The sequence below is a fragment of the Octopus bimaculoides genome, chromosome 6 (assembly GCF_046866305.1).
Source record: "Octopus bimaculoides isolate indiv1 chromosome 6, ASM4686630v1, whole genome shotgun sequence".
Classification (NCBI taxonomy): Eukaryota; Metazoa; Mollusca; class Cephalopoda; order Octopoda; family Octopodidae; genus Octopus; species Octopus bimaculoides.
The window spans coordinates 94,128,682-94,145,324 of NC_142933.1; the positions used below are offsets into that span (position 1 = coordinate 94,128,682).

The 16,643-nt window shown below is 35.9% G+C and overlaps 1 protein-coding gene across 1 annotated transcript in view; it reads left to right on the forward strand.

The window, feature by feature from the left end:
• LOC128248115 (protein singed-like) overlaps positions 1-16,643 on the forward strand; it is a 62,969-nt gene that overhangs the window by 19,526 nt on the left and 26,800 nt on the right. Inside the window, exon 2 of the mRNA XM_089354323.1 lies at positions 14,567-14,726. Within this exon, the coding sequence (XP_089210449.1) occupies positions 14,567-14,726 (160 nt within the window). The remainder of the gene's footprint in view (positions 1-14,566; positions 14,727-16,643) is intronic.

Consider the following 16,643-nt stretch of genomic DNA (forward strand, 5'->3'; position numbering starts at 1 on the left):
ACTGAATTATTATTTAACCAGCACATTAAACAAGCAGTTGATTAGTTAGTTGGTTAGATATTTAACCAATCTAATCATTTGACTGGCAATAAAGAAGTGGAATTGAACCTGTGCATCTGTTGTTATTATTAATGTTATGACACATCAACAAATTCACATAAAAATATCTTGCAATACAAAAACAAAGAAAAATAGGAAATATATACACTTAATTAATTTTTTTTTCAGCATGTGTATATAATTGTTCATTAATATATATACACAGGAGTGGCTGTGTGGTAAGTAGCTTACTTACCAACCACATGGTTCCGGGTTCATTCCCACTGCGTGGCATCTTGGGCAAGTGTCTTCTGCTATAGTCTCGGGCCGACCAAAGCCTTGTGAGTAGATTTAGTAGATGGAAACTGAAAGAAGCCCGTCGTATATATATATATATATATATATATATATATATATATATATATGTTTGTATGTCTGTGTTAGTCCCCCACCGACATCGCTTGACAACCGATGCTGGTGTGTTTACGTCCCCGTAACTTAGTGGTTCGGCAAAAGAGGCCGATAGAATAAGTACTAGGCTTCCAAAGAATAAGTCCTGGGGTCGATTTGCTCGACTAAAGGTGGTGCTCCAGCATGGCCACAGTCAAATGACTGAAACAAGTCAGAGTAATATATATATATATATATATATATATATATATTATTGTTACAGTGGTCAGACCTGTTCCTTAAACTCATTTCATACCTTTCAAATCCTTAAAACGACGACTCCCTACTACCACAACTTTTTTCTCCTTAAACTCATTTTGATGTTTCTTCTTCAATTTCTTTCTTCTTCTTCCTCCCCCTTTCTTCTAACATCGCCACCACCAGTGAGTCATCTCAGCAGTTTAAGACTATTCGTGCTGTAACTGCTGTACATCTGGTTCACCAATTTTAACTGGTGCTGCTTGTAATTGAATCAATACACCTTGCTAATCTAAACACCTCTACAATGATATTAGATATTTATTATAAGCACCGAGTTGAGACAGAAAAGGCACGAGCTCACTGATTAGTCTCTAACCACATCTTTTATTTGCCGGCTAACCATGTGACTGATTACAGTACAAAGTATCTCCAGAATGTATCTGGAAATGTGGTTTGTGTAGTAACTCTACATGGTTCAGAATCTGTTTTATTTTAAAGCATTATGCAGGTGTGACTGTTGGCACAGGCATGGGTGCATGTTAGAAGTTTGCTTCCCAACCACATAGTTCTGAGTTCAGCTCCACTGCATGGCACCTTGGACAAGTGTTTTCTAATATAGTCCTGGGGTTGACCAAGACCTTATGGATGGATTTGGTAAATAGAAACTAAAAGAAGCCCATTGTGTGTGTGTGTGTGTGTGTGTAATATGTGTGTGTGTGTGTAATATGTGTGTGTGTGTGTGTGTGTGTGTGTGTGTGTGTGTGTTGCTGTGTTCTTATCCTAACATTGTATGATGAGAATGTCACTGCCATACAAGCAATGTCCTTCATTCCCAGTCTTCCAAGATCAGATCATTGAGGAAATATCGGAAATATCACCTTGCTTGTAAACAGGTGAATGTTGGTAACAGGAAGGGCATCCAACTGTAGAAAATCCACCTCAACAAATTTTATTCAGCCCATGCAAGCATGGAAAAGAGGATGTTAAAAAGTGATAATTTGATTGATAGTTTCAGATCACTCTATATAAATAGTTGGAATTTTTGTTCCATTATTATTCAGTTTAAATATGTTTTCATGTTGGATAATTGTAACCCATTTGCAATACAGCAATTCTAGCCTGGACGATCCCATAAATTTTTTCCCCATGTCTGATTTAAGTAAAGGGTAAATTGTATAATTGTGTGTGTGTGTGTGTGTGTGAGGGAGAAACATAGTGCAATCATGCATAATAGAAAAAAATAGGTATTTTATGCAGAAGATGAGCAAAGGCTTGAAAAAGATGAAGTAAGCATGTTCTAATAGATATGCAAAGGGGAGCTGGCTGAATCAGCATACCGGACAAAAATGATTAGCACCACTTCATCTGTCTTTACAGTTTGCGTTCAAATTCTGCCTAGGTCAATTTTGTTTTCATCTTTTGAAGGTCAATGAGATAAGTATCATTTGACCACTGGGGTCAATGTAATTGACTGTCCCCCTCCTCCAAAGTTTCAGGCCTTGTGCCTATAGTAGAAAGGAATATTTGTGTGCATGAACACTGAATGAAAGGAGTTGAGAGAAAGACTAGAAGAAAGTGTACAAGAATGTACAGTTGTAGTGTAAAAGAGAAAAGACTGTACTAGAGTAGGCATGTGATATGTATTGAGAATGGCAGGTGAGTAGAGAACTGCCAAGGGATTCAAGAATCTTGGATTACATAGCACTTGAAGAAAGAACTTGTGGAAAAGAAAGTCTTAGGAAAATTTGAGAAGTGATCAAAGCTAGTTTCAAGAGGCTGAACCCCATAAAAGTCAAACAAGTGCAACAAGTGGTGAGATGCCTTCCTGTGGAAGACTTGTTGAACCTTAGTGGACACGGTGTAGGAGTGGCTGTGTGGTAAGTGGCTTGCTTACCAACCACATGGTTTCAGGTTCAGTCCCACTGCGTGGTACCTTGGGCAAGTGTCTTCTATTGTATCCTCGAGCAGACCAAAGCCTTGTGAGTGGATTTGGTAGACAGAAACTGAAAGAAGCCCTTCGTATATATATATATGTATATATATATATATATATATATATGTATATATATATATATATGTATGTATGTATGTATGTGTGTATATGTTTGTGTGTCTGTGTTTGTCCCCCCAACATTGCTTGACAACTGATGCTGGTGTGTTTACGTCCCCGTAACTTAGCGGTTCGGCAAAAAAGACCGATAGAATTAGTACTAGGCTTACAAAAGAATAAGTCCTGGGGTCGATTTGCTCAACTAAAGGCGGTGCTCCAGCATGGCCATATTCAAATGACTCAAACAAGTAAAAGAGTAAATCATGGTGTATTTCCAAAAAACATCCATCATGGTTTACGTCACATCTCCATCTATGCACAGTGCAATCATCTGTTTATATCATCTGATATCTTCTTTTCCTTTGCCTTTTTTTTCTTCTTCCTTTTGTTGCACATAAGCTCATACGTTACTTAAGTTTATGCTAAACTTATTCCTTCTCAGTTGGATAATTATTACAATTTTTTCATAAAGACGCAGTAATTCTTCAACATTTAACAGGTAATTTTGCTCCTTGAACTTCCTACACCACCCTCTTACTCATTGCTAGCTTCAATGCTAAGTATGTTACCATAACAATTGGGTATGTCATTAAACTAAAAACTTAACTAATTCTTCCAGAACCATCTAAAATGTCTAAAATTACACCTCCTGCTGTAAATTACTGATGTGTCAAGTTCACTTAAATTTTGTTCCTATGTTACCTTTCCAGGTATCTGAATGCACATTCTCTCATCTTTCTTCAGCAGCAGTCCTTGCTTGACATAAATCCAGCTGTACACTAAAACAATAACGTAACAAACATTGTATGTATTACATAAGTTGTATATTGTACAGTGTGAAGGCGTATGACCTAGTGGTTAGGGTGCTGCACTTACAAAAGAATAAGTCTTCGGGGTTGATTTGCTCGACTAAAGGCGGTGCTCCAGCATGGCCACAGTCAAATGACTGAAACAAAAGACCAAGGCATTGCATTTTAGTCATGATTGTCTTATTTGTTCTCTCCTATCTCTCTTATCTGTCTGTCTGTCATCTGTGTGTGTGTGTGTGTGTGGTCTCTCTCTGCATATTTGTATCCATATTCACTTCTTGTTGAGATTAGTGAACTAATTTAACTGTGAATGCTTGTCACTGAGCCAATATCTACTTTCCTCCTCCTCCTTCTCACTAATCTGCAAATTTGTTTACAAGTTCAGAAAGATTAAAAAAAAACCCACCAATCAAACAAAGTAACAAAAGGTAAAAAGAAAGACAAAAAAAAATGTCTTTGCATGTACATTATTTTAACATGCAAAACATATTTACTTCTGTTCAAACAAGCAATGTGCTGGAGACTGTATCCATCAATGTGGGTGGTCACAAACGCATACACAACCATTCAAAACCTCAACAGTCGGTGCTAACCTATGTTGCTCTATGTACAAATCCTAATATAATCTTTCACTATGCACAGAATATATTTATATTATGATATTAATTCCACATATATTATAAATTAGTATTTTCTGACATCAGTAACATAGAACATTGAACTACTAGTCTGCAACTGGAAGCTTCACTAACCAAACATACTCAGATGGCTGCAGAAGATAAATGCCATTCTTCTCTTCTACACATTATTTCCTGACAATGCAGTAGTATCTTTAAACTATAGCAGCAGGCACACATCTTTATGTGAAAGACAAATTATGATCATAATTCCATTAATCTCCAATCTGTTAATCTCCATATCAAAATCGTGAATAGAGGATTTAAATGACCAGATTTAGTTTAGATCAGCTGTTAAGCAGTTTTTATTTCTTTTAAAAATACCTCGGTTTACCTGCTGTGTGTAATCAATATCAATTTTGCGATTGTCAGTTTTTAAAATTTCGTTACTATACCGACTGTAGTTGACTGATGCCTTGTAAGAGACATTTGTTTGGTGGAAACTGTGCAGAAGCTTGTGTATGTGTATGTGTGTGAGAGAGAGGGTTTATGTTTGTCGGTGTAAAATTGGCGTTATCACAAATTGCAACTTAGTTGTTTGATAAATTTAGATCGTGGAGGCGCATTGGCCCAGTGGTTAGGGCAGCAGACTCGCGGTCATAGGATCGCGGTTTCGATTCTCAGACCGGGCGTTGTGAGTGTTTATTGAGCGAAAACACCTAAAGCTCCACGAGGCTCCAGCAGGGGGTGGTAGCGAACCCTGCTGTACTCTTTCACCACCACTTTCTCTCACTCTTACTTCCTGTTTCTGTTGTGCCTGTAATTCAAAGGGTCAGCCTTGTCACACTGTAACAGAATAACAGCCATTTAAACATTTATGATTACTGCTCTTTTATGTAATGCCCTCATATATACAGTCCTTCTGATGACTGCATAAACCTTCAAACTGTGTTAAGCTTCTACTTTCATTCATGAAAGCTCATGGCCTAATGGTTATAGTGTTCAAGCTCATCATCTTCAGGTTGAGAGTTCAATTCCTGGACCAGGCAGTGCATTGTGTTCTTGAGCAAGATATTTCGTTTTATGTTGTTCCAGTCTCCTCATCTTTAAAAAGTACCAACCAGGTGCTGGTACAGGCCCTCCACCCTCCAGCAGTCACATCAGGACATTCCACTAAATCAAGAGGGAGGAGACCAAGAGGGTTTCTATGTCTGCTTGCAACTACATGGGTACCAGAAACAACTACATGGACACCTTAAAGTAAAACAATTAGCAAAAGTATGTTACATGTTACCACACTGTACTCTCTGATGAGTGATGGCTGGCTGTACTTTGTACCACTTTCATCCATATAATAATTTCTGTTATCTAGAATTAATTATACAATCAGTACATCATTGTAATCATTAATGTCATAAATTACATTGTAATCATTAATGTCAATTACATAGTTTTACTATAAAATCTAACTAGATTGCAGTGGGATTATATCAATATCCGGGTTGTACATTAAACTGGGTTATGACAATAAAAACTGTATCCAGTGGTGAGGCTTCTGTTTGGGAATTCTGCAGTTGTGGGGTGGGGGGCATGGAGTAACCTCTCAATTACCATTACTCTCAGATCTGTACTGATCTAGAACAGTTGTACCTGTCAGGGTCTTGTCTATGGCTAAATAGATTTTTGTAAGAGTAGATTGAGCTCCTTAGTTGCAGTGAAAGCAATCAATTTAGGAGGAAAACTCCAAAATTAATACCCTCTTCCAACATGTCATAATGCAGTTTGGCCGTTGCCAGTACCCGCCTGACTGGCCCTTGTGCCGGTGGCACGTAAAAGCACCCACTACACTCTCAGAGTGGTTGGCGTTAGGAAGGGCATCCAGCTGTAGAAACTCTGCCAGATCAGATTGGAGCCTGGTGCAGCCTTCTGGCTTGCCAGTCCTCAGTCAAATCGTCCAATCCATGCTAGCATGGAAAGCGGATGTTAAACGATGATGATGGCCGATGAAACTAACATGAGGTACGTCTAATAACATAGATTCATCCTATAGAGGCAACTATCTCATGTTAGTATGCATTCTGCTGCAGGTGGAGATAATGGGAAATGATGTCACTGACCAGGCACACAAATGTGTGCAGAAAATTTTGACACCCCAAGAAGTAAATGAAAGGTGAAGTGAAACACTTTTGCGTGTTTTTAAAATGGCTAAAATAGTTGTTCCATGATGTAAATGCTTAAGTTTTGTTTTCTCCCCCACCCTGCCCGCTAATCACCTCGAAATTAAATCACTTACTATATATATATATATATATATATATATATATATATATATATATATATATATAGCTCTTAAATTGGATTAAAGCTTTTCATTTAATGATTTAAAAGGTTTTACTTATTTAACCTCAGGCCAACAAGGATCAAGCAAACCTATAAATCTAATTTAAAGCATTCTAGCCATGACCATTTTGTCATCTGAACTAGACGTATATGTCCTTCCTTTTTTTTTTTTTTTTCTTTTTCAATCCTTTTGACACTAACAGACCTGAGACCATCTATGGGTACAAGCTTCCTATTTCAAAATGATCTAAAGTAAAACCTATGATTGAAAAATTCATGTTAGTTTCTATTTCAAGCACCAGCTTAATAACAACAAAATGCTATTTTACTTAATTTGTCATTATTTTCAAAATTAATTAAAATGAAGGAAGTGTATTTCAACAGAAATATAGTAATAAAAGTGTTATTGTTATGTGATTTGAGGGGGAAATTATTTGCCATTTCAAGCAGACTAAGCAACTATGTAAAGGCTGTCTTTTTGACTCAAGGCCTTTTGGTTTATGCGAGAACTGTTTAAGTTTCAACAATTGTTTGCTTGTTAATCTATCCTTGACATTATTTCACCAGTAGTAATTGATATCTGTATTTAATTTCTCATGAAAGTATTCAATTAGTGAAATATAGTTTTGAGGCCAAAAGCTACCTATTGTTTTCTGTGACTGAAAAATTCTGAAACCTGAAGACACTTCAGATTTTCTGCAAGGTCTAGATTACTATATAATTGTTTTAAATACCAACTTCTCCCCATTTGAATTATAAATGTATTTCAATTTCTTTTTAAATATATGTTTTGGCATGGCTGTGTGATAAAGAAACTTGTCCCCCAACAATCCCATGATATGGCACGTTTGGTAAGTGCCTATTATAACCCCAGGTTGACCAAAACCTTGTGAATACATTTCCCAGACATACAGTAATATATATATATGTGTGTGTGTGTGTGTGTGTGTGTGTGTGTGTGTGTGTGTGTATGCATGCCACCTTGTTTTGACACACAGCATGATAGTTGTAAATGAGTGCCATTTAATTCTAGTTTTCCTTGAAAAACATGTTCACTTATTGGGCAAAATTACCTTGCTTAGAAACTGTTGAAGGTTGGTGACAGGAAAGGTCTCCAGCTATTGAAAATCAGATTGACCCATGCAAATGAAAAATTTGACTTTAAAACCACAGTGATGATGATAATAATGACACAAGGTATATTCTCTTCGGTAGAGAAATTCCTACATTGAGGAGTGGTAAGGAAACCCAGCAGTTATAAAAATTGACCTTTCAATAGGAAATAATTTGAGAATTTTATCAGAGAAAAGTCTTGAATGTTCAGACAAAATTTCTTAAATCTATGTTGATTGATTTATTACTGAAAAAAAACCTTTCAAAAATAGTTTTATGATTTGTTTAGTCTCATGACAATTTTACTTTATGAAAGAAAAGAAAAAAAAATGAAGAGATATGTAATAGTTTTCTTACATTGGGAGTCCCTGGGACATGGAATGAGTTTCAAGTGTTTCCCCAAGAGCAGAAAGGACAAGAAATGCTGCTCTATGTTGTTACTGAATTTACTAGAAATAGCAGCCAAATATCCTCAAATCATATCCTGTTATTTTAAAATTCAAGAAGGCACTTTGCATTTGCATGTCTAGATACATACATAATGCAATTGCTTTCCGTCATGTATCTAACCTGTAGTTAACAACAGACAAGTGATTAAATGTTCATGACAATATGCCAGAAATAGTGGCCAGCTGTCCTTCAAATCACACCTTAATATGTTTATATCTGGCATGTGTGTTGTGCATAATTAAATAGGCAGATATTTTGTACTACAACCCTGAGTCAACCAATACTGTTTGAGTACTATTTAGATTCGGAAAATGAAAGCTGTATGGAAGCTCATCTGATATATAATATATATATATATGTATGTATGTATGTATGTCTATGAATATTTGCTGAACTATATGAATGGTGATGTCTGTTGACATTTCCTCTCAAATCATCAGCCAGCTTTGTTCTTTTGAAGAAGGACAATGAAAAATCCCTCACTTGAAAGGCAGTTATGTGCTAGCAACATGAAGGGCGTCTGGCTATAAAGCAATACTACAATAGTATGTATTCATCTCGCCCATGCTATGGTAAAATGGACATAATGAATGATACAGCAGGTTTCCACATAATTTATACCTACCAAATTTCACTCACAAGAGATTAGTCAGCATAAGACCATGGTAGGAAACACTTGTCTTAGACTGTGTGGGGAGACTGAATCAGGGAACTGCATAAATGCCAAGCAAAGCTTTTTAGAATTAAGGAGGGTTCTAAGAAATGTCTAAATATTGAAAGCAGTGGTGTGTTTGTAAGTGTAGCAATTGTCACTTCAATAATCAGATTGTGGTAGTGTTGTCTTTGAGTCACAGTTATGATTCATTGATTTGATACAAAAACAGGTCATGTATTGAGAGAGGGAGAGAGAGAGAGAGAGAGAGAGAGAGAGAGAGAGAGAGAGAGAGAGAGAGAGAGAGATTAGTGATAAAAGCTTTTAGAGGAGAAGACAACACATAGTTGTGAACAACCTTGCATATTTGATGTTAAACCAATAAAAATGATTAAAAGTTTGTGTTTGTACCAGAATGTGGTACTGTAGGTGAAATATACTTGGCATGGAATAGAGAGCTTTGCTTTTTATTGACTGATAAAAAGACTTCCCACAATGTTAGATTTTATGAGGTGGGCAAAGGTGAATGGTAAGTGAAAACAGTTGAGACCCTGTAAAAATGTATAATCAGAATCAGCACTACATGTAGAGGGGGATTAAGCCTTCAAGTAGATAGATCTATACCAAGGCTCTCTTTTTTTACCCCTTTTCCTTATGGCCTTTTATAAGCATTGATAAGTTTCTAAATCGGTCAGTAGGTGCTCGTGTAATATTACCATTTTGTTCATATTTTAGAATTAAATGAAAAACAATGAAGAAATTTGCCATCCAAAAGAATTAGCTTGAGTTAGGGATTGGTCTGAAGATAAACATAATAGGAACTATGTTTGCAAGGACATTATCTAAATCCTAGTGAAATCTCAGAAAAAGCTTTATTTAACCCATTACCTCCCATAATTCTATTAACTGGAATTTTTTTTATGAAACTTTGATTTCTAGCATAAAACAGCCTTAGAAACAAGCTGGAATGATCAAAATAACATTTCAAATAAAAATAAGCAAGATATTGGGTGAAAAATTAGCAAACCTCATTTGAATATCAGAGAAATATACCTAGTAGATATAGCAAAAAGGTTAGATATGTGTAAATATTGACAGATAAATACGAAATTTGTAATTTTTAAGTGATCTCAAATGAGATCACTGGTAGGTAATGGGTTAATCTATATGGAAGAAATAACTGATTAACTGAAAATTGCTTACCAACACAAACCAGCTGCTAGATCACATATATGTACTTATCTCTTCACTCTATTTTATATGGTGTTTCATGCCATCTCTACTTAGGCTCTCCAGAATCCTTCTTATCATATTCTGTCTTCTCATCCAAGTTTTTGCACAAAACACTGCACCTAATCTTTTTGTTCCAGTATATTAATCTTTCTGGTATTCCATACTTGCCTATATTTTAGCTGTTCAAGAGGCACATGAAATGTGTTAATCGTGTCAGTCTCGGAGGTCCTGTTATCGTTGTAACACTCTTGCTGAGCAAACCATCAAAAAATAATTCAGATTAGCAACTGTGATTTCTAAGCTCAAGCAACAGTTTGGATATTTGATATGAGAATTCCTTTTTACAGTTAGGCTCATTCAGTTTTCCAATGCAATTGTTGATAAGAATAGTTAAGAAGTAAATTGACAAAGTTTGTGCAAAAGCTTTTTTTTTTTTTTAGCTTTAGATGTAGGCTTCGAGATATTTTTTCATCATAAACCAAACCTTACCCCTTTAAAATAACTTAACCCTTTCAATACTAATCCACCACCCCTGATGACCTTAGATTCTTTGAAACAAATCCTCTTGTTTACAAAGTATTTACTTGATTCTGTTTCATTTAATAAGTCATTTTACTAAATTCTTCCAAATTCATTATTTTCAATATTAATTGAAATACATACACTGAGGACTCCTCAAACCCATGCCAGCATAGAAAAACATATATAATGATGGTAAAGACTTAATATTGTTATATGTCCCTCTTTTTTAAAGATGGGACAGTGTGTGATTTGAAAGAAATTTGACAACTTTTCTAGCAGATTAGCAACCAGATATATTCCCTGCTTTTAAGGTAGATGGCTATCTTAACATGAATGTATTAGAAATATTTACAATATGTTGTTGGGTGTAAAAGGTGACATAAGTTGACTGAAGAGGTTTAGTAGCTATAGGCCAGGAAATACTTGCATACACATGCCTCCCCACTCCCTCCGTACATAAATACAACTGTTTTAGATCCTCAGATATTAGGGCTCATGGTTGAGAAGGTACAAAAAAAGAAACAAAAAAAAAAAAACAGATTGTTATAGAAAGCGTTTCATTCCTGCCAGAATCAAAACAAATGTTAAAACTGACAATTCTAAGCTTTTAATCGCAATGTCAATTTACTATGTTGAATGTAGACCCCCTAAAAATTCTCAGGAAAATTTCTTTTGCCTCTGATTCCTTAAGTCTTTCTCATTCTGCGATGATGGCAGTTCACCAACCAAACTTGGTTGCTTACATTATGTTCAATCAGTGATGATGATGATGATGATGATGACTTCCTCTTCCTTTCTATTACTCTTCATCAAATGTTTATTTTTACAGATGTGTTGATTTTTGGTTTTTTCTTTTGCCTCTTCTGTGACTGCTAAATGTTGATTTAACATTTTCTACTTTTCCATTGCTAAAAGGACTGTAGTATTTTTAGTTCCTGTTCTGATTTGCTAGACAAATGCATAAATCTTTATTCTAACTGTTTTTCTTAATTAAGATTCCTTTAAGGTATCCTCATTTATTAGTCATATATGCATTAGAAAAGTAAGTGCCCATTGATATAAGGGTTTTTTTTCTCTCTCTTTTCTTGCTAAGAGAAACTATTAATTTTCAATGGCACTTTACCAAATTCTTTCAATGTTTCGTATATTTTGGGTGCCCAGGGGTATTTATTTATTCCAAGGGACTTAGCTTTGCTTAATCTACACAAGATAGCAGATTCCTCATTATCATCATCATCGTTTAACATCTGCTTTCCATGCTGGCACAGTTTGGAGGGTTTGACAGGAACTGGCAAGCCCGAGCACTGCCAAGCTCTGTCTGCTTTGGCATGGCTTTTTACAGCTGGATGCCCTTCCTAACACTAACCACTTTACAAAGTATACTGAGTACTTTTTATGTGGCACCAGCAGGGTCCCCAAGTAACTTGCAAGACAAAGACCATTGACTAGGAGGAGGAAGTAGTATATATTATATATTTAAAAATACCTTAGAATTTCTTTTCAAACTGCTTTTCCATTCCTTTTTTATATATTATGATAGCACACAAATGTATTCTAACAGATGGAGTGTACTGAGGCATATCCTACAGCCAGATACCGAAGGACACTAGCTGGAGAATATGCCTCAGTACATTCCATTTGACCCTTTCAAGCATGAAAAAGTGGACATTAAATAATGATATTCATCCTGTCAATATTATTTATTAACCATTGATAAGGTTTTTAGATCTTCAAAGCTTTCCTTAACATTTGACCCATGAGAATTAAGTTTTCTTGGTGTGCATGAGCCTTTAATCCTAAATTCTAGAAGAGTAATGGTACAATTTTAATGATTATATTGAGCAGTTGTAGCTTGTGGTTGAGGAGTTTGCTTCCCAATTACATGGTTCTGAGTTCAGTCCCACTGCACGGCACCTTATGAGTGGATTTAGTGGATGGAAAATGAAAGAAGCCTGTCATGTGTGTGTTTGTCCTTGCTTTGATATTACTTGATAGCTGTAAATGAGTGTCGCTGTCATACAAGCATCATTATTCATTTCCTATATACTGCAAGACTGTCTGGCCATGAGAAAATATTACCTTATTTGGAAGTAAGTGAGGATTCATGACATGAAGGGCATTTGACTGTAGGTAGTGGTATCTGGTGCAATGGTGGTAGATCATACAATAATGTTCTAAGCCTCATGTATAAGATTTAATAGTGAAGTATTAGCAGAGCTAACAACCTAAAATCAACAAGTCTTTTTCATCACTGGTTTCAATTTGTCAGTTATTTCCTTCTTAACTCAGGATTGATCTTATTCCTGGTAGAATTTATTAGGGTAATGGGTTACTCCCTGTAATCTTAGATCTCCACACAGTTTCAATAAGCCATCAAGTCCTTAAAACCCTTATGATGATCTTCCCTATTCCTAAAAGGCAAACCTTCTGCAGAAGTTTTACTGGACATTCCACTCCAATTGTCTTTATTCATTTGTCTATTTCATCACTCACAATCCCTAATTATCACACATATAATCTTTACAGATTTCATATTCCAAATCTTCACAATCTGAAATTTTAATGGGTTGTAGTTTTTCAATTTTTCAACTGTTTTCATCTTTCCTCCTAACCTTAGTATTAAATAGATATGATGAATCAATCAGCCTGGAAATTTGATTTTCCTCATCTATTACTGTAAATATCTGGCTTGTTATGTTCCAATTTCTAATCCATTTGACTGGGAAAACCCCAGAAGGTCTTGACCCTGAATGGATAAGTACCAGTTAAGCACTGGGGTTCCCCTAAAAATATTTCAGGCTTTGTGCCTATGGTAGAAAGAATTATTATGATTATTACTAAGATGGTGAGCTGGCAGAATCGTTAGCATGATGGACAAAATGCTTGGCAGCATTTCATCTGTCTTAAAGACATTCTGAGTTCAAATTCCGCCGAGGTTGACTTAGCCTTTCATCCTTTCAGGGTTGATGAAACTAAGTACCAGTTGAGTACTGGGATTAATGTAATTGACTAGTTCCTTCCCACAAATTTTCAGGCCTTGTGCCTATAGTAGAAAGGATTATTATTATTGTTAAGCATGCCAGCAAAATGCTTTGCTGTATTTTGTCCATCTTTACATTCTGAGTTCAAATTTCACTGAGGTCAACTTTGCCTTTCATTGTTTCAGGTTTGATAATTAAGGACCTGTTGAACACTGGAGTTGATATAACCAATTAGTCCCCTCCCACAAAATTTCAGGCTTTGAGCCTTTAGTAGAAAGAATTATCATTATTATTGCAGCAAGCTGGCAGACAAGATGCCTAGCAGCATTTCTTGTGGCTCTTTATGTACGGAGTTCAAATCCTGTTGAGGTCAACTTTGTCTTTTATCCTTTCGAGGAAGCTAAAACTAAAGTACCAGTTAAGTACTGGGATTAATGCAATTGACTAATTCCCACCCTACTAAGATTACTGACCTTGTGACAAATTTCAAACAATTATATCATTATCTGATAGTATAGTTCTGTCAATAAATGCTTCAACTAATATTTTAAGTATTTCAGGTTAAATATGCTAGTTTAATCCTCCAAATAAACACGTCTGCTTATAATTTTCAGTTTCAACTTTTTCAAACTTTTTTTTTTCTTATTATTATTATTACCTTCGCCTTAGCGAAGGCGGAGGTATTGTTTTCAGTCGTGTTTGTTTGTCCGTGGACAAGATATCTCGAGCACCACTGGATAGATTCTGATGAAACTTTCAGGGATGTTTGGCCTTTGACTGGCACAAACTGATTAAATTTTGGGATCAATCCAGTACTGGACAAGAATTCTGGATTATTTTTCCACTTTTTTTTTTTCTTTACTCTCTGAATGCTCTTATTATTATTTTTTTTTTACTGTTTAAGCCTACATAATAATGGATCAGAAAGTTAGTTTTATAGTCGCTTCATAATTTTATTGATTTAATTTTTCAATAAATTTCTTTGTAATAATAATTTATTTCCTGTAAATTGGGTGGTTTAGGAAGTGGCTCAATTTTATTTATTAATTGTAAATTTTCCATTTTGTTTTATGTTATTTATTAAAAATGTTTTTTTTCTTATTTTTTAGGTGTTGATGTATCAGCCAACCAAGAAGAAGTGACAGACCGGGAGACATTCCAACTAGAGTTTGATAAGAATTCCAGGAAATGGGCTATAAGAACTGTAGACAATACTTACTGGGCAGTTGCATCTGGTACTTCTGGTATCCAAGCAACATCTAAAGATATGTAAGTCCAAAAGACTTTTCAAAGAATTTTTATAAAGCTGCCATAACTGATATTTGGAAAACCCATTTCAAACTATAAGCCATTTCAGTAGTGTTGTAATATATATCAGCTATAGTGCTACTGTTGTTGTTGTTGTTGTTAAGTCTCAGGTCAATCTGACTGAGAAACACTTTCATTCTTAAAAAAAATCTAAAGTCTATATTGACATGTGAAGAAAATTTGTTTGTAAATATTACATGGTATTACTATTTGAATGTACCAGTTTTCAACTTGCACTAATATTAACATATATGAAGCTAGTATGATTAAAATATATGAAGCTAGTATGCTTTGCTGGATGTGCAATGTCAGTGTGCATGTATGACAGAATGTAAGGATCTTGAGAGAAAAGTTGGGCATAACAGGCATCAAATGTGGTGTGCAAGAGAGACGACTGTGCTGGTATGGTCATGTGATGCGTATGGACAAGGACAGCTGTGTAAAGAAGTGTTGATCTCTGTTGAGGGAACCTGTGGAAGAGGTAGATGCAAGAAGACCTGGGACAAGGTGGGGAAGCATGATCTTCAAATGCTGGGCCTCACAGAGGTGATAAGTGACTTGAGACCTTTGGCAATATGCTGTGCTTGAGAAGATTTGTCAAGCCAAGTGAAATCATACTTGTGGCCAATGCCAGTGTCACATAACTGGCACCTGTGCTGGTGGCACATGAAAAGGACCCAGTACACTCTGTGGAGTGGTTGGTGTTAAGAAGGGCATCCAGCTGTAGAAAGCATGCCAAATCTGGCTGGAACATGGTGCAGCTCTCTGGCTTATCACTCCCAGTCAAACCATCTAACCCATGTCAGCATGGAAAGCAAATGCTAAATGATGATGAGGATGACATGTATTATAGGCAGAGGCGTGGTTGTGTGGTAAGAAGTTTGCTTTCCAATCGCATGTTAAGTCCCACTGCTTGGCACCCTGGGCTAGTGTCTTGTATTTTAACCTTGGGTTGACCAAAGCCTTGTGAGTGGATTTGGTAGATGGAAACAAACTAAAAGAAGCCTTTCGTGTGCATGTGTTTGTTGTAGTGTGTGTCCCGCTCTCAAATACATCCTTGTCTCTCCAACCCATGCTAGCAGGGAAAAAAGGAAATTTAACAAATGAATAATGTTTGTATGGTGTGTGTGTGTAAATGCTGATTTGTGTAAACTTAGAACCTTATTACTATTAAAACATCTCATTTCCTCTATATGGATTAAGATAAGCAGAAAAGTTTTTGTAATAACTTATATTCAACACAAGCTCACCTTACACTTGTTTTTGAACATAAATTCTGACACACGTTCCTTAGATGGTAGGTGTGTGTGTGTGTGTGTGTGTGTGTGTGTGTGTGTGTGTATATATATATATAGAGAGAACCACTAATGGCTTTAGCAGTCTTCAAAACCTGAATTGTTCAACAAGAGCAAAATCCCCAAATCATCTGTTAAACTATTTTCAAAACCATGCTTGGGGACCACCAAGCAAAAATTATGAATTACTAATTATATGAGCAGGCATGGCTGTGTGATTAAAAAGTTGACTTTCCAACGATTTGGTTTTAGGTTCAGTCCCACTGTGTGGTACCTCGGGTGGGCCAACCAAAGCCTTGTCAGCAAATTTGACACACAGAAACTGAAAGTAGATAATTTGTGCATGTGTGTGTGTTTCCTTGACTTAACATCATGTGATAGTTGTAAATGAGTGTCATTGTCATATAAGCAAGTATTTGATACCAGTTTTCCATGAAAAAGGAGGAAATATTACCCTGCTTTGAAACAGGTGATGGTTTGGAAAATAGAGGGCTTTGAGCCTTATTAAAATAAGTGCTATCTGACTTCTACTAGTATAGAAAGGTGAACACTAAAATGATGTTGGGATTCAAAAGAATAAATA